At 42.2% G+C, this 20,718-nt stretch overlaps 1 protein-coding gene across 1 annotated transcript in view; it reads right to left on the reverse strand.

The window, feature by feature from the left end:
• atxn7l2a (ataxin 7-like 2a) overlaps positions 1-9,744 on the reverse strand; it is a 68,932-nt gene extending 59,188 nt beyond the window's left edge. The window contains exons 1-2 of the mRNA XM_036151493.1: positions 9,559-9,744; positions 8,564-8,632 (exon numbers count right to left, since the gene is read on the reverse strand). Coding sequence (XP_036007386.1) covers positions 8,564-8,632; positions 9,559-9,688 — 199 coding nt within the window. The 5' untranslated portion in view covers positions 9,689-9,744. The remainder of the gene's footprint in view (positions 1-8,563; positions 8,633-9,558) is intronic.
• Between the last annotated feature and the right edge of the window lie 10,974 nt (positions 9,745-20,718).

Below are 20,718 nucleotides of genomic sequence, written 5' to 3' on the forward strand. Positions count from 1 at the left end.
CACCATGCCACTGCAGGACAGACATACTGCATCTAACATTGCAGAGTGGTTGGAGCAGGTAGTAGACAGATTTGAAATTCCTCCAAGCAAAATCATTGCCATAGTCCATGACAATGGTGCTAACATTGTTGCTGCGGCAAATATCCTGGAGGAGAAGCATGGGTGGTCCTCTGTCCGTTGCACTGGCCATACTTTGCAACTTGTGATCAACGCTGCGTTGAAGAATCCAAGCATTGAAAAAGCTGTTGGGGCTGCAAGATGTCTGGTACAACATTTTAAGAAAAGTGAGCTAGCCTGCAGTAAGCTCAGAGAGAAACAACAACAAATGAACACACCTGAGCACAGCCTTGTCCAAGAAGTAAGCACCAGGTGGAATAGCACATTTTACATGATAAGCCGACTGCTTGAGCAAAGGTGGCCTGTAACAGCAACACTGTCTGACAGCTCTGTCAAACAGAGAGGCAAAAGGTACCTAGATCTGAAACCAGACCAGTGGAGTCTGCTGGAAGAGCTTTCAACAGTCCTCAAGGCTTTTGAATGTGCCACTGTGTTCATGAGTGGACAGAAATATGCAACAATATCTACAATACCTCCACTTGTGAAGGGGCTGTTGAAGTCCACCCAGAGTGCTGTCTACGAGTCAGCCCCGCTGCGGGCTTTTCCACTCACTGCTGTGCAACAGTTGCAGGAGAGATGGAAAAGGGAGACTACTTTCTCAGATAGCGCACCAAACACAGTGATTCTTGCGATGGTCCTTGACCCAAGGTTTAGGAAACTGAACAAGTTTCTTTCACCTGATGAAGTCCTACGTGTTCAAACTAAAGTGCAAACAATGGTACTTGAAGAGAGAAGGAAGATGGATGTGCAGCAGCATGGCAGTTGCAGTGTTACCTCCACCGATACTACAGCTACTGAATCAACGCCTCAAGCCACTCTACTTGACTCACTCCTTGGTTCTGATGGTGAAGAAGATGATAGAGCAGGCCAAGCTGAGGATGTCCACACTCAAGTGAGGAAAGAAGTTCTTACATACCTTGAAGAAAAAAGCCTTGCCAAGGAAGAAAACCCATTACTGTGGTGGAAGGCTAACAATGACAGATATCCCATGTTGGCCAGGCTAGCCAAGTCTTATCTATGCATCCCTGCCACCTCAACACCATCTGAACGGCTGTTTTCTGCAGCAGGAAACATAGCCTCCAAGAAAAGAGCCAGCCTGAGCCAGGAGCATGTGGACATGCTAACATTTTTGCATTGCAATGCAAAATGTCTGAACAAAGAGAGTGAGAGAGAGTGAGTGTGTGTGAGAGAGAGAGAGAGTTTGTGAGTCTGAGTGTAGTAGTGTAGCAGATAAGTTCAGACGTTCAAACAAATGCGGTTATGTTTTCAGATTTGTACTTTTTTTTATTTGTTATAAATTATTTATTGTTCCTAAGACAGCTCAAGTGCCTTTAAACAAAAATCTAAATCTTTTTGTGCACTTTAAAAAAGCCTATATATTTAATTTGGCAGATGTAAAGTATACCTGAGATGTGTATATGTTTTTTGTGTTAGTCCATTTTTTTTTTTTTTTTTTTTTTTTACACTTTTAACAGCTCAGGGATGTTCAAGGAGCAATCTGTTTGTGCACTTTCTAAATATGTTTTGCACTGTCAGTTATATTTTTCAATAAAGGGTTGAAAATTAATGCTTTTTATTATTTAATTTTTTATCCGATTCATCGATTAATCGAACTAATAATCAACAGATTAATCGATTATTAAAATAATCGTTAGTTGCAGCTCTAATGCCGATCTCTCCCGATCCTGAAATAAACATTTCATAAAACATCCGGGCATGTTACAACTTTGCAGAGGCACGTGAGCTTGATGTTGCTCTGAAACATCCGTACCGTACCGTCAAGCTCACAGTCTGATTTAGGCGGAATTTTGATAACTTTCGGCATAACGGGCCGTTACGCTAAGATTTGCTCGATAAAACCTTGCTGGTTGGAGTTTCTGATTTACCCCATTCATTCTCCTATGTATGTTCCGTGTTATTCAGCCGGTTGTGGATGCAGATGTGTAATTTAATAAGTAGGTTTACCAGATTAAATTTCAGTTTTTATTCTTTGAATGTGTGAAATAAATGTCTAAATGAGTATCGTTTGGTGCGATGCATAGTGCGACATATGTTTTTTTCCTCTATGACCTATTTATTTGAATGATATGACTTATATTCCGGAGCGACTTGTTGGTCCAAAAAAATACAGTACCTATTTTTTGGTTTTGTGAAACACGACGTGCTCCTTATCTTTTTGAGGACTTAGTTTGAGCCATTTTCTCTGTGTCGTCATTTGTAGAATTAACTAAAAAATAAATAAATAAATAAAAAAAAATTAAAAATCAGTATTTGAAAATGCCGCCTCGTTTACGTTGCTCTGCAGCCAGTCAGCACTGACGACCGCCTACAGGTGAGGTAAGCAGTTCTGCGACGTGGCCAGCGGCGCATTAATCGCACGACACAAGGAATTTATGATAAAATTTGTTGCCAACACTTTTGTCAATTTTGTCGATTATATTAATTTGTTGTTGCAGCCCTAGTTGGGGTCTAGCTTTGGAGCGTTTCTAGTGGAAAATATTTCCACGAGAGGACATGTGCTTACAAGTCCGTTAGCAACTGTGCTAGGCTCAATGCGCCTCTGCTAGTTGGCTGCTAACCATGAAAAGCATTTCCTAAATGGGGCCATGTTACATCTCATGATACCCTCCTACATGCAAAAAAAATAAATAAATCAATTCTACAGTTAGCAGCCACTAAGCAGAGCAGACGCTAGAGACTAAACTGCTCAGCAGAAAGAAGTCTTCACATTGTCGGTCACCTCTCTGTGCCACGGACCGACAGGTGTGCGGTGCGTGTCTGTTGTGGGAAATGTAGGAGTTTGTCACGAGAAATGTAGCCAATTAGTACGCTTAATTATTAAAGTCTAAGTCACACATAAAATGTATTTTAACGCAGATGCATTCAAATAGTCACCAGAGTAAAGAAATTTATATTATATGTGAATTATGTGCACCGTTTGGAAGTAATTTCATTAAAACTTGCTGTATATGCGAATGAGCCCGAACATTCCTCAATCGGCCGATCCGGTATATGACGTCACACACAGAATGAGTACAGCGCATCCGGCAATAACACTGTCTGCTAACACTATGACTTTCCTCGCTTGTGAAGTGTGAATTGCATAAAACACTTTTGACACTGCCGGCAATCCCATTTCTTTTGGACCTTTTGATCCACTGGCCAAGTATGTAGCGATATTTTCTGGTCTGCACTGGACCGCGGTGAAGTTGGCTTGACATTGGACATTCAAGCTCCGCGGAGTCAGCGGAGCGCTCTTGAATAACAAAAATCAAATCAGATGTGTTGACAGTCCCACCACGTATGGGAGGAGAGAGCAACTGAGAGACGCTGGCCGAAATCGGAGTCCCTCAACCGGATCAACCGTGAGCTAGATCCCGCGGAGCTTGAATGTCCAATATCAAACCAACTTCACCGCGGTCTGCACTAGGCCTATAAGCAACACTACAGCCACCAACTATGCACCTAGAAGGCATTTTATCTTGTAATTAGTTCTGCGATATTTTTTATAAGCGCTTGCTAAAAGTACACATGGATCCGCAGATTTGGTGTGTGAAAGAAGATCCCGGAAAACATGCATATATATCCTGGTTTGCTGTACCGGTTGTACAATGTAAACAATGTGTGTTTCTATGCAAGTTCGATGCGCGCGTTCTCGGTGGTCTTGAACTGACGTCACACTGTCGGAAATGGCCGATTGTAAACGGAGGCAGCACTCAAACGCAAAATACCATAATCGGTGTAAAAATGTGCGATATTTCATATTTAAACTTAATTTGAAAACTTTTGATACATGAACATTTAAAGTTTACCTTGTTCTGGAAGTTATTCAACGGTTTTCAGGATATTTTTTCGGTACAAGACTTAGACTTTAAGCTTAAAATGTCACCAGAGAGTCAGTGTGGCTCACAGTAGAACCAAGTGTACAGCCGCCTTTAATGTGTCTCCTAAGCTGAGTTGTCACCTTTACTTTCAGCTCAGAGTCACCTGCATTCACACTCAGGTAAACTAACATTCCCGCCAGGTGAGAGAGTGCTCAGAGTTGCAATTTTTTTTATTTTAGTTTTTTTACCTGCCTTGATAAACATCTGCATTTTGTAAATGAGCCCAATTTCTGAGGATGGCTGCACTAAAAAGACCCACAGAGTTGGGGGCGCCGACTGGCCACGAGAAGTCAGCGGAGTCTGCTCTGATGAGGGAACCCGGGGTGGTCATTACAGAGAAACACTTAAAGGAGAAGTCTGGTCAACATGGGAAAAAAAATAAAAATCAGTGGCTCATTAACTATAACTACAACAAATATGTTTGTGGTTATTTAATGAATTTGGCGTTAATCAATAAGAAAATAAAAGCATAAATTGTCGTCTGGATCACTGTGTATGGGGGCGGCTGTGTATCCAGATCATACACAGCCAGTCAGCCACTGTCAATGGCTGTATTTTTTTCTAAAAGTGTTCAGTGAAAATATCGCAATGCATCGCGATGCATCGCAATAATTCAAGTATCGTGATGCATTGTGATAGAATCGCATCGTGGCATGTGAATCGTGATTCGAATCGAAACTTCTTTGACAATACCCACCCCTAGTAATGGCCGCCTGACATCACATCCTGTGACGTCCTTGTGTGGTGAGGCACTGCACTTTACCAGCTAAATCAATAGGAGCTGTTGTACACAGCTGCGATTAACAACAATTATTTCGGATTTCCAGAGGACTTCACCATTGAAATTTGCGAGAGCTATTGTTGAATCAACAATGTCCACGTGCATGGCAGCTGGATGTAACAGTACATCGGGTAAAAGTGGAAAACACATTAGTTTTTTTCACTTTTCCCATTCATGATCCACCGGGTTCTTTTGTTGGAATACCTACCTGAAGAGAGAGGATTTGCCATCTAACTTCTGGCCAGAGAGAAACAACGTCATATGCAGCCAACATTTCGAAGAAGAATGTTTTGAACATAGGGCTGGACGATATAGAAAAAAAGCTTATCGATAAAAAAATAAATAAATGCATATTGATCGATATCAATAATTATTGAAAATATTTAAAACCATATTTTATGTGCAGCTCAGCCTGGACATTTTATGATATTGCTAAATGATTTAATTTCAATAAAGAACACAAACACAGAATTCCAATTAAATCTTTATTTAACCAACTTTTTTAACCATAACAGAATTTTTTTAAAGAAAAATAACTTAAGAGACCTAAGTTATGTTATTAAATACTGACAAAGAATAAACTAAAGTGACCAGTAAAATGACCAAAATAATTATACCAAATACATAAATAAAATAGCCTATTTAGGTGGGAATAGTACACTAGTTACTTCTCAGGTTTCATAATTGAGAGGCTGACGCAGGGCTGAGGTCCGAGGTTGTGGTGTGGGAAAACACAGACTGCAGCTCGTTTTGCACCGATTCCCTGCGTTAGTTGCACAATTTAGGGAGCGCTGTTAGAGAAAAACTTGCGTCCCGGAAGTTTATATCGCGAATCAAGAGTGGCGAGTAACTGTTTGAAGCCAGGTTTTTCAACTGCAGACAACAGCAGCATATCCATCACTATGAAGCACGTTACTTCATGCGTGAAGTCCTTATGCCGCTTGGACGCTTTTTAATTTTATCACAAAGAAGGGAGCCTAGTTTAGCTGCTGTACCTGCTTTGTTTTGGAAGAACTTCCAGAAGATTCCTGCGAGCTTTGTTTTAAAAGAACTTCAAGAAGATTCCTGCGAGGACGCGGAGCTGCACAGTTCGCGTTGTTGCGGGTGTGAGCCGGTGAGCGGCTTACGTAATGAAAAAAGTTGGTTGCGTTACCAGACTTTGTTTTTACCGGTTCCTTGCAAGTTTCACAAATCACTGTGGTTTATTTCTGTCAGACTGGCGAACTAGTAAAACCCCGTTTTGGGACCATTTCCTCCGCGGCTCCTTGCTGCGACATATTGACGTGCTCTGTGTTGTGGTTTGAGAGGGCGGCGCTTTGTGACGGCGTGCCTGGGTCTGCGATTACGATTGGTTAACAGGAAGTAGGGACTGTAGCATCAACTAATATGATAGGCTGAAAAGAAGGAAGGAAAACTGTCTATCGAATTTTTATCGACCCTTTTTTTCTATCGCGCCACATGTCTATCGATCGATATATATTGTTATTGAATTATCGTCCAGCCCTATTTGAACATGACACGAGAGCGTGGATTTTCAGTAGGTAATTCTGTTTTTTTAATGTAGAATTTGCTGTTTTGTTTACCAACCAGAGCGGCGGAGGGATACGACACACTTAGAAAGCATGCTCACTGCTGCGAAGCCCACTTATTTTATGAAACTTTGGTCTTATTTTTTTCTAAAGTGGCTTGTAAATTTCATGAGTTGTGGGTTGCAGTTTTTTTGGACTCGTTTCTGAAAGTGAAGTCGATTGTTTGGGGTCTAAACTAAGTGACGCCGAAATATCACTCCGCCTCATAACGCACTGCGGCTCATCCTGACAGCAGCAGAGAGAAAACTCAGAAAGAGCTGGATACAGTGGTTTATTGCACACTTTGCCCCCATTATTTCAATATACCCAGAAAGTTGTGCCTAATACAAATATGAGTATGATCACATCTGTTTAAACTTGATTATTATACGCATTAAAAGCTCCATATTAGGACTGGACGATATAGAAAAAAAGCTCATTGGTAAAAAAAAAATGCATATTGATCGATATCAATAATTATTGAAAATATTTAAAACCATATTTTATGTGCAGCTCTGCCTGGACATTTTATGATATTGCTAAATGATTTAATTTTAATAAAGAACACAATCACAGAATTCCAATTAAGTCTTTATTTAACCAACTTTTTTAACCATAACAGAATTTTTTAAAACAAAAATAACTTAAGAGACCTGTGTTATGTTATTAAATACTGACAAAGAATAAACTAAAGTGACCAGTAAAATGACCAAAATAAATATACCAAATAAATCAATAAAATAGCCTATTTAGGTGGGAATAGTACACTAGTTACTTCTCAGGTTTCATAATTGAGAGGCTGACGCAGGGCTGAGGTCCGAGGTTGTGGCGTGGGAAGACACAGATTGCAGCTCATTTTGCACTGATTCCCTGCATTAGTTGCACAATTTAGGGAGCGCTGTTAGAGAAAAACTTGCGTCCCGGAACTTTATATCGCGAATCAAGAGTGGCGAGTAACTGTTTGAAGCCAGGTTTTTCAACTGTAGACAACAGCAGCATACCCATCACTATGAAGCACGTTACTGCATGTGTGATGTCCTTACGCCGCTTGGATGCTTTGTCATATTTATCACAGAGAAGGGAGCCCAGTTTAGCTGCTGTACCTGCTTTGTTTTGGAAGAAGTTCCAGAAGATTCCTCCGAAGACGCGGAGTCGCACGGGGCTGACACAGCTCGCGCTGCTGCGGGTGTGTGCGGCTTACGTGATGAAACAAGTTGGTTGCGTTACCAGACTTTGTTTTTACCGGTTCCTTGCAAGTTTTACAAATCACTGTGGTTTATTTCTGTCAGACTGGCGAACTAGTGAAACCCCTCTTTGCTGCGACATATTCACGTGCTCTGTGTTGTGGTTTGAGAGGGCGCCGTTTTGTGGTGGCGTGCCTGGGTCCACGATTACGATTGGTCGAGAGGAAGTAGTGATTGTAGCATCAACTAATATGATAGAAAGGAAAATTGTCTCTATCGAACTTTTATCGGCCCTTTTTTCCCCATCATGCCACACGTCTATCGATCGATATATATTGTTATTGAATTATCGTCCAGCCCTACTCCATATAGCACGTTCTCAACAAGTAAACAGCTCTATGGTCATCTATGGTAGCCTTCAAAATATAACCATGTATATAGATACATGATAGAAACAGAAACATAAAGAGAGAAACAGAAACGTGGAAAAATAAGAGAAAGATGGCAAAACACAGAAGCTGACTGCTCATATAAAGCCGTACTGTGATATTGAAGGAAAGCTAAGTGGAACAAGTCTTTGCAACACCCAAAAACAGAAGCAGCACCAAATGAATGCACCCGTCCCCCCAGACAAAATTTAAAGGGGAAACACTATACTATATTATTTTTTTAAATGAGAACAACAGAGATGGAGAGATTTTTTTCCCCTCAGCAGAGTAGCTGGTAGTAAGGTGTTCATCAGAGACAGCCTGGGAATAGAAGCTGGCTGTGTCACACACACGCCATCTTTGCTCTTTAATCTCTGGGTTGTTTACAGATCCGTGGCCGCCTCAACGGGTAGATCAGAGGTGTTAAAGTGTTCTAATTACGAGGCAAAAAGAACACATGTAGTTGATGGTTTGGAAATATGGTGTTGCAGAGGCTTGAGTCACATTCCCGGACATTACTGAAAGTTCGTAAAGTCAGATGCAAACCTGAACAACGTCTGAATGTGTTAACTGACTGAAGAAGAAAAAAGTGGCGACTTACCCTCTTTACTGAGTGACATAGCCTCTGCAGCCTTCTTCCCATTTCTGCTGCAGTCATCCACATCAGTCCCTGAAAATGTTACACAAGTTCAATAACGTATTGTTCAGCATAAAACGCACGATTTGCTCTCATCCGTTCACATTTTCACAAATCCTTATAGGGTGTTACATAAACGATCAAATTGTAGGTCAGTAGCTTCATTCATTGCCTGCTACAGTTCTTTTGGCTTTTCTGAGCTTACAAACAACGAGCTGCCAGTTTAGCTGGGACTTTATTTCATAGTCCTGGTCTCCTAATCACCCGAGGAGATGCAATCCTCTGAGTCAGGGTGCATGCTTAAAACTGTCAAAGGCAGGAGGGATTTCTTGGTGTTAGTGACAGCTGATATTTTTTTGTCAGTGGTATGTTAACATCAGTATAGCTGAAGCTGCGATGCTGGACACATGGCAAACAGAGCAGACTAACGTTTGCTGGTAACACAGACTGGGCCAGCATTTATGGCGGTGGAGGCAGCAGCAGCAGCGACATCAGACTCCTCCTCCGTCACCGGTGTCTGTGCTGATCCTCCTGCTAGCGTTAGCATGCTCGGGCTAACCGCCTCATAGCAGTGCACCGGGCTAGCTTAGCTTCCCAGGGTAAGAAGTTGCTCGCCCAGCCAGCCGGACTAGCCTCTTTCCGCTGTGCTGCCGGTCTGCTAGCCCTAAAATGAACCGTGTTTCTAAGCTCTGGCAGCTTGCTTCGTGGCCACAGCAGTAGAACGAACACACATAACAACACTCATGCCTTCTCTCTAATAGACGTTTCCCCTTGTAGACTGTGTATGAAGCAGAAGCTAGAGGAGAGCAACATGTTATCCACCTAGCACTAGGACCCGGCAGGGTCTTTGTTTGGGTAACATGGTAAGTTCTGCCACCCGTTTTGAAGAAAAAATAACCGCGGCGAGATGGTTAACCGCTTTCGTAGCAGGTAATGTTTGTGTCGGTGTGGTTCCTTACCATCTGCCGCCGCCACACCAACCCGGTCGGCCCAGGCAGTCCAGCTTTGACCCACGAATTCATCGAGGCTAGGTACCCGCCGATCTATAGCAGCCATTACTTTTACTGCGCGTTCACGTACCGCCATCATCGCTGCGCGGCAAGCAGCTTACGTCATTGCTCGCGTTCTCGACTGGACAGGAACTTCCTGTGTGCGCGCTCTTTCCCCCCCCCCCCCCCAAACTTTATTTAGAAACATAAGACAATGCAAACCAGTACAATACAGAACAAATACCACCAGGGGGCCACATGTATTCAGAGACAAGATTCCAGAATACCAGATTACACAAAGACATCATAGAGAGCACAGAAATTAAGAGTTTTAATATCCTTCAAATTAATGGAATGTTTAATTGTTTTAAAATATTGCTTGACTTCATTTTCAAAATTGGAGAATGAAAGTTTTTGTTCATTTGTGGATATGCCACTTGGATAAATATACGATGAGATTAATTATATAAATTGCCTTGTCTTCACAGAGGGATAGTAAACAAAGCCAAATAATACATGCTCAAACCAAAAAGAAAGATGTGGAGAAGAAATTAAGGAGCAAATATCTTTCCAAAAGTTGTTAAGAAATGGCAAAACCAAAATCATAAACATCTTCAGGGTGTCTTTCACAAAAAGAGTAGGTTAAGTCTATGTCTTTCTTAAAACGCTGTAAAAAATAAATAAATAAATAAAAATCTTTAGATGGGTAAACTCTGAATTAGTTTAATTGCATCTGACCTCTTGATCTTTAGTAATGACAATTCCTGAATAAGTGATAGAGCCTTTTACAGGTACATTTTACCTTATTATATATCATGCAACCAGCTGGTAATTTCCTAATCTTTTTCAGTAGAGATTATTAATAAAAGTGTTCCAATATGATATCACATATGGAACAGAAACAACATCTTTATCATATGTGTTCATTATTACTGTTTATTAAATATAATGCATTTTGTTCTTCCACATAAAATTAAACATCTTGTCAAGAGCAAGCAATTTGCATTTCATTTTATTTAAACAGAGTCCAGATGCAGCAGAGAAGGGATTTAGCTGATCAATAGCTAGAGGTATTGGAGACAAATTTTTAAAAACAGTGCTGTGTCATCTGCCAGATGGCTGATGAAAAACTTGCTGCCCGCTATAGAGATACCTTTCAAGGGACTGACGTTTATAGAATCTGTGAGTAGCTGAGTGAAGTTTGATTGAGCAACTTTCATTGGTATACATTGTTTTATTTGCACTGCTAAAGTATGAACCAAAACTGAACTTATCTAATATATTAAATATTAATTTATGTTCAATTGTGTCAAATGTTTTATAAAAGTATAAAAATAGGATGAAACTTTCATCAGAGCATAAATAAGAGTAATCAATCAAGTCAAGCACTAATCTGTTTCTTATGAAGCCAGATTGAGTCTAATCAATTATGTGGTCCAAAACAGGTTTGAATCTTTTGGCAAAAGTCAGAGTAAATATTTTAGAATCATTATTTAGTAAACAAATTGGATTCCAAATATTGATGAGGAGCAAATGTTTCTTTGGCTTTGGTATTAGGGTTATGAGGCCTTGGGTTAGAGTAGGTGGAAGAATTTTATTGTCTATCTATGCATTGAAAGAAAAGACCAAGGAGGAAGTTAAGACCATCCGTGCCAGGAGACCTATTAGATTTAAGGTGTTAAATAGCCAATATAACTTCCTGTAGTGTTATTGGTTTATCACAAGATTCTTTCAAATCACTGTCAATCACCTTAATATATGCAAGAAATCTCAAAAACTAGCAGGTAAATCCTTCACTATATTTGGATTCATATAGTTTAGTATAAAAGTCAGAGCAATAATTGGCTATTTTTTGATGGTCACCTGAAATGTCACCATCAATATAACATTTTTGTACAGTGTTATTTTTAGAATGAAGTTTTTAAAGTCGAAAAAATAAGCAGTATTATGCTCCCCTTCCTGCGATAGACTGGCGACGTCTCCAGGGTGTACCACACATCTCGCCCATTGACAGCGGGAGATAGGCACCAGCACCCCTCGCGACCCTACAAGGGATAGACGTGTTGGAAAAAGACTCCTACTTCTCACAAGGGCTCCCTCAGCCTTCAGCCTATAAATGTTATCTAATTTATTTGGCCGACTGATTAAGTGTTGATTTTCACTTTCAGTTAAATATGCTGGCATCTTTTTGTGTTATTGAGATTATTTCTGAGATTAGGTTTTCTTCTTCATCGTTTTTGGCTTTAGCGATTGAGCTTCCATATGCTCTCAAAAACAATTCAGATTTTAAAAGCTCCCAATTAATAAAAAAATTATTTTATAATAAAGATTTATGCCAAAAGCATTCAATTAACAAATGGACAGTTTTAGAAACAGCTTCATGATTTAAAATGGAGTTATTCAGTTTCCAGTAAGCACTCCTATGCTGATTATTAGGGTTTAGAAGAATTTCTAATGAAACTTCTCTGTGGTCTGTTAAAGAAGTGTTGAGCATATTAATATTAACAACATTGCCGTCAGAATAATTGGAGATTAGCCAAAAGTGATAAGCTGGTGCGTGTTTTGTTTTATTTCTCCAAGTGTAAGACCTCATGCCTGGGTTTCTCCATACATCCCTTATATGGAATTTATACATAAACTGTATTAAATTAGAAGCCATAGAATAACTGGTTTGCAGAGGTCATCTGCCATGAAAACATCTAGATCACCCCCCATCACTATCAATGCATTTGGATATTTAGAAAGCCAATAAGTAAAACGACATTCTAAGACATTGAGCAAAACATCATTATTGCACTTAGAGTTGTACCCATACAAGTTAACTAATATCAGAATCAGAAATACTTTAATAATCCCAGAGGGAAATTATTGTTTCAGTACAATCGCCATAACAAACAAACAAACATCACAAACATTTCAGGGGGAGACGATTTACTGAGGCCTTGCTGCCAAGGTCACCGCGCGGTGCCCACATGGCAGTGCCATTACTCTGTGAAAAGATAGATGCCACAAAAAAAGGAAGGTGTGAGGGAAAAAAACATAACTCATACTTTATCCTATAACAGGATACAGTTTGAGATATCAAAAACCTCTTGCACAAAAAGCACAAATAAGACGAGACACATATAGCAGAAGGTAAACATTTGAGACCAGTTGCGTGTAAGTTCATCAGTTTATATGAGCATCAGTTATGTGTGTCTGTTTGGGTGAAAGTGTTTATATTTCCGTGAACACTCTCCAGAGGCCATTGTCCTTGATGTTATCAGCCGGCCAACAGTTCAGAAAGCATCCGCAGGTGTAAGCGGGGGAGGGGGTAGCAGGGGAGAGGTCTGAGCACTCTCCGCCATAACAATCCAGGAGTAGAGATAGGGAGGGCATACCAATATGTTATTTGTTATGAATAAGCTGCACTGACTTTCCTGTCAGCTTTAAGTCTTTTGCTGGCTCCAAATGAAATCCAATTTCCCAAATTGTTGGGCTTTTCCACGCCTCACTTCCAGATTTCATCCCATCACCCCTTTGAGTTCAACCACCGAAGCCAGTCTGCGTACCAGCACATCCAGCTTTTCAGAGTCGCTCCTCCACCTTCCAGAACTGTCCGTTCACCGCCTAAGTGAGCGTGTCATATGCAGCCGGCAGCCTGATCAAGGCCAAATGGCTACCGACATCCACTGAATTTGCTGATACATCAAAAATACACAAAAACCAATAAGTAGAAATCCAAGTATCCTGAATCCAAACATGCAAACGTTTCAAACGTCCAGGAATGACAAAGTCGAAAGACACACTGTTAGAAAAATGTGAATGTAATCATTTTATTCCAGTTCCAAGCCACTGGACCGCCTCGACAGCGTCAAGGAGGTTTCCGAGGAGTCAGGGGCGGTCCTAGCGACCGAGGGGCTTTCAGCCCAAATCAGTAAAAACAGATGGGCGGTGCTGGAATTGTGGGTCACCCAACCATTGGTCCAGGGAATGTCCCAATCAGATACAGCACCTCATCTGCAGGGACAAGGAAGAGGCCGCAGGGGCGGTTCTTCATATGAAACGTGACTAGGGGCGAGAGTAAATGGGGATCCAGAGCCATTAAAAACAGTAGATGTGTATGGAGCATGGAAGCTTTTAAATGCATAAAAATAAAAACCATACATAGTGCTTACAATTAATGGACAGCCAGTTACTCTTTTATGCGATTCATGAGCCTATAAAACATGTATAAAAGATAATCTAGGGGTAAAGGCATCTAAAATGTAATTTTTTGTAAAATCAGCAAATGGTCATACATCCCAAGAATGGATGTTAAAAGCAATAGAAATAAAAGACCCTCAAACAGGAAAAACCTTGCATGCTCCTGTAGTAATGTCACCAACTTGCCCCATTAATCTGTTAGGATGGGATTTAATGGAAAAATTAGGTATTGCGGTTTTTTCAACGCAGGATGGAATGAAAGCTGTCCGTGTAGAACATGTAATGTCGCTGCAACAAAATCCTCCTGTGTTTTATGCACTATGCTTACCGTCTCTGCTCCAAATAAAAGAGAAAAGCAAACTTCTGCATAATGTTAGAAGCACATTCTCTTCTCTGCCTCTCTGCTTTATGTTTATTAAAGTGATGCAGGACATTTTCCACCATTTAGTTTAGTGCAGCACAAGCATATTATAGAACGTTGCTGTTATGGCAGCATGGCATCAGTAAATCGTCTCCCCATGAAATGTTTGTGATGTATGTTATGTTATGATAGTTGTACTGAAACAGTAATTTCCCTCTGGGATTATTAAAGTATATGTGATTCTGATTGTGATTCTGATGTGTGTTATGAGAATAATATGAATGAAAGTGTTTGAGATGCATAATAGAACTGGGGTCAGGGACGTCACCAGATAGCGACGCCCCCACTTCCTTAAGTCCTACATGTGTTGCAGCGTGATGGAGCAGGCAGAGGGAGGCGTCTGAAGATGGGGAGGAAAGGACCGGGGAGCATCAAGCTCACCCAGGACACCAGCTCCCCCGCTGACTCCAATAGGTACCCCTGTTCTGTGAAAATCCACCGGGAGAGGGAGGCTCCGCCAGCCGCAACACCGTAACCCGAGGGGCCAGGGACAGGCGGTAGGACCTGAGAACCAGCTGCAAACCGGGACCAACCCCCCCCCCCCCTCCCCCACCCTTCCTCCGGACCCTCCCGTAGGGGGAAAAGAAACAAAAAATAAAAACACCCCTCTGGTCAACCAGCCCACCCTACCCATGGAGACCCCTGTTCCCCGGACACAGAGCCCTCCAGACATCTAACCCCCCCACCTCACCCCCCAACCGAGGATAGAGAATATAATTGCACCCAAACACTAACATTCAAACGACTCCCAAATGACAATAGACACCCAGACTGGGTTTGCTCCCCCTCCCTCTGAAGGGGTGAGTGTCTGCCATGAGATGTTAATGTCCATACCCCCCTACCACCTCACCAGGCCTCAAGGCCCCCTAGCACACCAGAGGCCCCAGTAGAGCCAGATACCCAGGCATACACCGGCCCAAACTCCAGGCGATATACTCCATGGAACCCAAGCCCCCCAAGGCACCGCCGGGACACCCGTCCAAGGACAACACCCCCCAGGAACCAGGAGCCCCGGACCCACTCTAGACCCACCCAGCGACAGCACAGCTAACAGGTCAGTAACCCACATACGCCAACGCAGAAACCCCCCCCCCAAGAGCATCGCAAGCATCCGCTGGAGGCCGCCCTGAGGCCCACCAAGGCCCGCCCAGGTGGAGGCCACAGACCCTGGGGCCGGATCCACTAGACAGCCCACCCTGGGCACCCCCCGGAGCCCCAAGACCTAGGCACCCCCAAAATGCCCTATAGGACACCGCCCAAAGTCCCCCAGCCCCACTAAGTGATGGAGCTGATCAAAGATGCCCAGAGAGCTTGATCTGATGCGGATGCAGATGCTGTCTCAAGACTGATAGGATCCAACAACAGACCTCTATATTGATTGATACTGAGAATGTTTTTGCTTTTCCAATTCATGAGGATAGTTTTCTATAATGCCATATTACATAAGGCATTGAAAGGCAAACTGATTTTTTTTCCAAAGTGCTCTCATCAAAGTTACCCAACAAGCAAACTGAGGGGGAAGGTGAAATTTTACAATTGTGCAAAACCCATCTTGAATAATCTTTGACCTGTATAATGTACTCTGTGAAGGATTTTGTATTGTATTAGTAGCACATTTCGGTGTCTAATCATTTTGAAAGTTCTTAGACATATCTGAGCCCAGATGTTTTGTTCAAAACTGACTGATAAATCCTCTTCTGTCACGAACGAGAGACGGATGGACCCAGTATTCAGGCCAAACAAGCAGGGTGAATGAAAAAGCAGGTTTAATAGAGGCGAACTTAAACAATACAGGGGCAGGCAAAACTCAGTGGTCAGAATTACAGTCCAAAAACCGGTACACAGAGAGGCAGTCCAAAAACAGGCAGAAAATCAGAAACAGAGCAGGAAAATCAGGATCAGATATCAGGCTGGCTCAGATGTCAAAAAAGGCAGTTGGGTTAAATCTACAGACGGATGCTGGACAAAACTCACCAAAGGCTAGTTAGACAATGATCTGGCAGAGTGCAGGAGACAGAGGCAGATATAAGTAGGGGAGTGAGCAGGTGAACAGAATTAAATTAATTACAAGAATGGGTGGAGCTGATCGGGGGAGACAAAATGGCTGCAACTAAACTGAAGCTGATTGGATGGTGACTGGTGAAGGGGAGTGAGAGCAAGACAAAAGAATGCTGGCAGGTGAACTGAATAAAGGCTGGTGACAGAAGTGATTAGAGCAGGCCAGATGAAAAGTACAAAATCAAACCACATTAAAACCCAAACTATTCCATTAACCAAAACTAGTACAGAACCTAAACCTAAGACATAATTGATTACATAAAAGAATCACTAAACCAAAACAGAACTTAAACTAATCCAGAACCAAAATCACCATAAAGACCAAACAGGACATAAGCAAATAATAAAAACCAGAGCTAATACTAAGACAGTAGAGTGAACTAATTAAAAAGACCAACATAAACTATAACAAAAACTCAAATCATGACAGAGCCCCTCCCTCAAGGGCGGATTCCAGACGACCTAAAAAGAAAAAGCAGACTAGATCGGGCGGGTGGAGGGGGTCTCAGGACGGAGGGACAGAGTCGAGACATAAACAAAAAACAACCCAGACAGGGCGGACTAAAACAAACGGTCTCTAGAAACAAAAGTCTGGTGGGCGTCCCGGAGGACAACCCCGACGAGTCAGGTTCTCTGGAGGACGTCCCGGAGGATGACTGCAACGATTCAGATAATCCGGCGGGTGTCCCGGAGGACGGCCCCGGAAAGACAGGTGGCCTGGTGGGCGTCCAGGATGACGGCCCCGGAGAGGTTGGTGCTCCGGCGGGCGTCCAGGAGGAAGGAGGTGGACCGGAGCGTCAAGAGGTAGATGGCGACGCCAGGCTCCTGGCGACCATCGGCGGAACAGAGCCCCCAGAAACCGCCGACGGAGTAGGACCCCCGGAGACGGACGGCTGGCGAGGATCCTCAGAGGCAGAATCTGAAAAAGAAAATGTCCTGGCGGTGCCGAACTGCAGGCTTCAGGCGGCGCCGGGCTGCAGGCTTCAGGCGGCGCCGAACTGCAGGCTTCAGGCGGCGCCGAACTGCAGGCTTCAGGCGGCGCCGAACTGCAGGCTTCAGGCGGCGCCGAACTGCAGGCTTCAGGCGGCGCCGGGCTGCAGGCTTCAGGCGGCGCCGGGCTGCAGGCTTCAGGCGGCGCCGGGCTGCAGGCTTCAGGAGGCCCCGGGCTGCAGGCTTCAGGAGGCCCCGGGCTGCAGGCTTCAGGAGGCCCCGGGCTGCAGGCTTCAGGAGGCCCCGGGCTGCAGGCTTCAGGAGGCCCCGGGCTGCAGGCCTCAGGAGGCCCCGGGCTGCAGGCTTCAGGAGGCCCCGGGCTGCAGGCTTCAGGAGGCCCCGGGCTGCAGGCTTCAGGCGGCGCCGGGCTGCAGGCTTCAGGAGGCCCCGGGCTGCAGGCTTCAGGAGGCGCCTGGATACCCAAGAGGAAAAGAATCTCCCGCACACCTGACTCCAATTGAGAAAGAGATCTCCCAACATCTGCCCGCCACTGTTTGTCGGCCGATGGGTCCATGTTTGGCCAGATCATTCTGTCACGAACGAGAGACGGATGGACCCAGTATTCAGGCCGAACAAGCAGGGTGAATGAAAAAGCAGGTTTAATAGAGGCGAACTTAAACAATACAGGGGCAGGCAAAACTCAGTGGTCAGAATTACAGTCCAAAAACCGGTACACAGAGAGGCAGTCCAAAAACAGGCAGAAAATCAGAAACAGAGCAGGAAAATCAGGATCAGATATCAGGCTGGCTCAGATGTCAAAAAAGGCAGTTGGGTTAAATCTACAGACGGATGCTGGACAAAACTCACCAAAGGCTAGTTAGACAATGATCTGGCAGAGTGCAGGAGACAGAGGCAGATATAAGTAGGGGAGTGAGCAGGTGAACAGAATTAAATTAATTACAAGAATGGGTGGAGCTGATCGGGGGAGACAAAATGGCTGCAACTAAACTGAAGCTGATTGGATGGTGACTGGTGAAGGGGAGTGAGAGCAAGACAAAAGAATGCTGGCAGGTGAACTGAATAAAGGCTGGTGACAGAAGTGATTAGAGCAGGCCAGATGAAAAGTACAAAATCAAACCACATTAAAACCCAAACTATTCCATTAACCAAAACTAGTACAGAACCTAAACCTAAGACATAATTGATTACATAAAAGAATCACTAAACCAAAACAGAACTTAAACTAATCCAGAACCAAAATCACCATAAAGACCAAACAGGACATAAGCAAATAATAAAAACCAGAGCTAATACTAAGACAGTAGAGTGAACTAATTAAAAAGACCAACATAAACTATAACAAAAACTCAAATCATGACATCTTCCCATTTTATAATAGGAAGAGATATTGAATAATCTAGTTTAGACAGTATCTTATGTAATTTAGACAGTAGTTTTGGCGGTGTTTAGATCCAGGAACTCTAATATATTTATTGGAATTTGTAAACCTCCTTTAATATGCTTAAATGTATTTTTATCATAGATTTAATTTTTTGATATTTGAAAAAAATATTTGTATTAATAGCATATAATATATTTAATCAAATGTGATAAACTCAGTTCCTTCAAATATATGTTCTAGGTATTCAATACCACAGACATGAATACGTGGACGCCGCGATCTCGGTTGAGAGGCGTGCCGACAGAGCGGCCATCTTAGGTCAGACCAAGCGGCACTCAGACAGAATACAAGTCAGTTCAGGTAAGTGGTGCTTTATGTTTTCAGACACTCTGAATCCGGTGAATTCTCAACCGATTTCCAGATAAATTAGCTGACTGAAGACGTCACCCCTTTAGGGGCTACATGGGACCAATTGATTGAATTAAAAGATTGATTGTCTAACTTAATACATAATTTCGATTTTATATTGACAGTCAGCAAACTTCCAGAGCTCCGTCCCAGGATGCCCGACTTTTGCTTGGCTTATGGGTGCGGAAATAAAAGGGCATTACAAACCAGATCCCGGGGAATTACCTTACACAAGTAAGATTTTATGATAGTTAATCCTCATACTTCACAGTTACAGGTTTTTCCGGCATAAACACATTATGTGCTAATGGATTAGCAGGGATGGAAGCGGAGAAAAGTACAATAAACACCCTGATCTCTAAAAGATCTGACTGAGGATATATATATATATTTATATATATATGTGTGTGTGTGTATATTTATAATATATATATATATATATATATATATAATATGTATATTTATATATGTATATGTATAGATAGAGAGAGAGATATGTGTGTATAATTTGTGTTTATTATATTAATATGTAACTGAAAATATATAACTGTGAGTATATATATCATCCCGTTAGACTTCAGTTTAAATTGTTTTTGTTCTGAATAAATATGTGTAATCTGTCTGAAAGGTCACCAGCATTGTGAACATATGATTTAAATTAAATCTGAGCTGCCTCCTATTCATTTTGACAGCAGATGTCTGATCTGTGGTTTGACCCAAGATGGCCACCCTGTAGGCATACAATGGGGCGTCTACGTATATGATGTCTATGTTCAATACCTTTATCTTTCCAGTATGGAAAGTTTATCATATTGTTTTTTTTGTAGGATATCAGGATTATTCCAGATGGGTATACGACTGCATGGGATAAGGGATGACTTCGTCATTTTAAGAAACTCCCACCATGCTGTCAGAGAAGAGCTGATGTTAATATTTTTAAAGCATGTATGTCGTTTTATATTTGAGCTAATAAACAGTAAATCTCAAATCATGATATTATTGCATATTTTCTGTTCCGTGTCTAGCCGGGGCTCATCTAAGGGATTATGTTTTATCCATTTTTGAGATGTACTGGCGCCTATTTTTCCATCACTAATTAGTATTAGTGATGGAAGTTAGGCAGATCTAGTCCCCCTCTATCTTTAGTCTTCTGTAGTGTCTTTAAGCTCATATAAGGGGGTTTATCTTTCCAAAGAAATTTAGAAATGAGGAGTCGAGATTTAAACCAATGAAATGGTGGTGTATTGGGGCTCATTGGGAATAAGTAATTAATTCTGGGTAAAACCATCATTTTAATTGGAACAACCCTGCCCATAAGTGAAATTGGTGGCGATTTCCATCTTTCAAGGTCCTCTTCTATCTTTTTTAAAAGCGGGATGTGGTTAAGTTTTGGTAAATCCGCCAATTTAGACGACACAGTAATACCCAAATATTTAAAACTCCCTGATTGCAGTTGTAAATCTAAGGGGCTCTGTATACTGTAGAGCAGTTCATTGACAGTACTGTAGATTTAGACCAATTTATGTACGAATCTGAGACTTTAGAGAAAGATTCTAGTAATCTAATTACTTGAGAGAAATAGGTGTTTGAGCTTCCTGAATGTCGACTGTTGTCAGCGGTGAATCCAGCATCATTGTTTGATTATCTGATAATTTAGGAAGTGTTATTTTATCCAGAAATTGCTCGATGTCATTATCTGATGGATTTATTTGCGATGTATATAAAG

This window comes from Fundulus heteroclitus, chromosome 20 (assembly GCF_011125445.2).
Source record: "Fundulus heteroclitus isolate FHET01 chromosome 20, MU-UCD_Fhet_4.1, whole genome shotgun sequence".
In the NCBI taxonomy this organism is placed as follows: Eukaryota; Metazoa; Chordata; class Actinopteri; order Cyprinodontiformes; family Fundulidae; genus Fundulus; species Fundulus heteroclitus.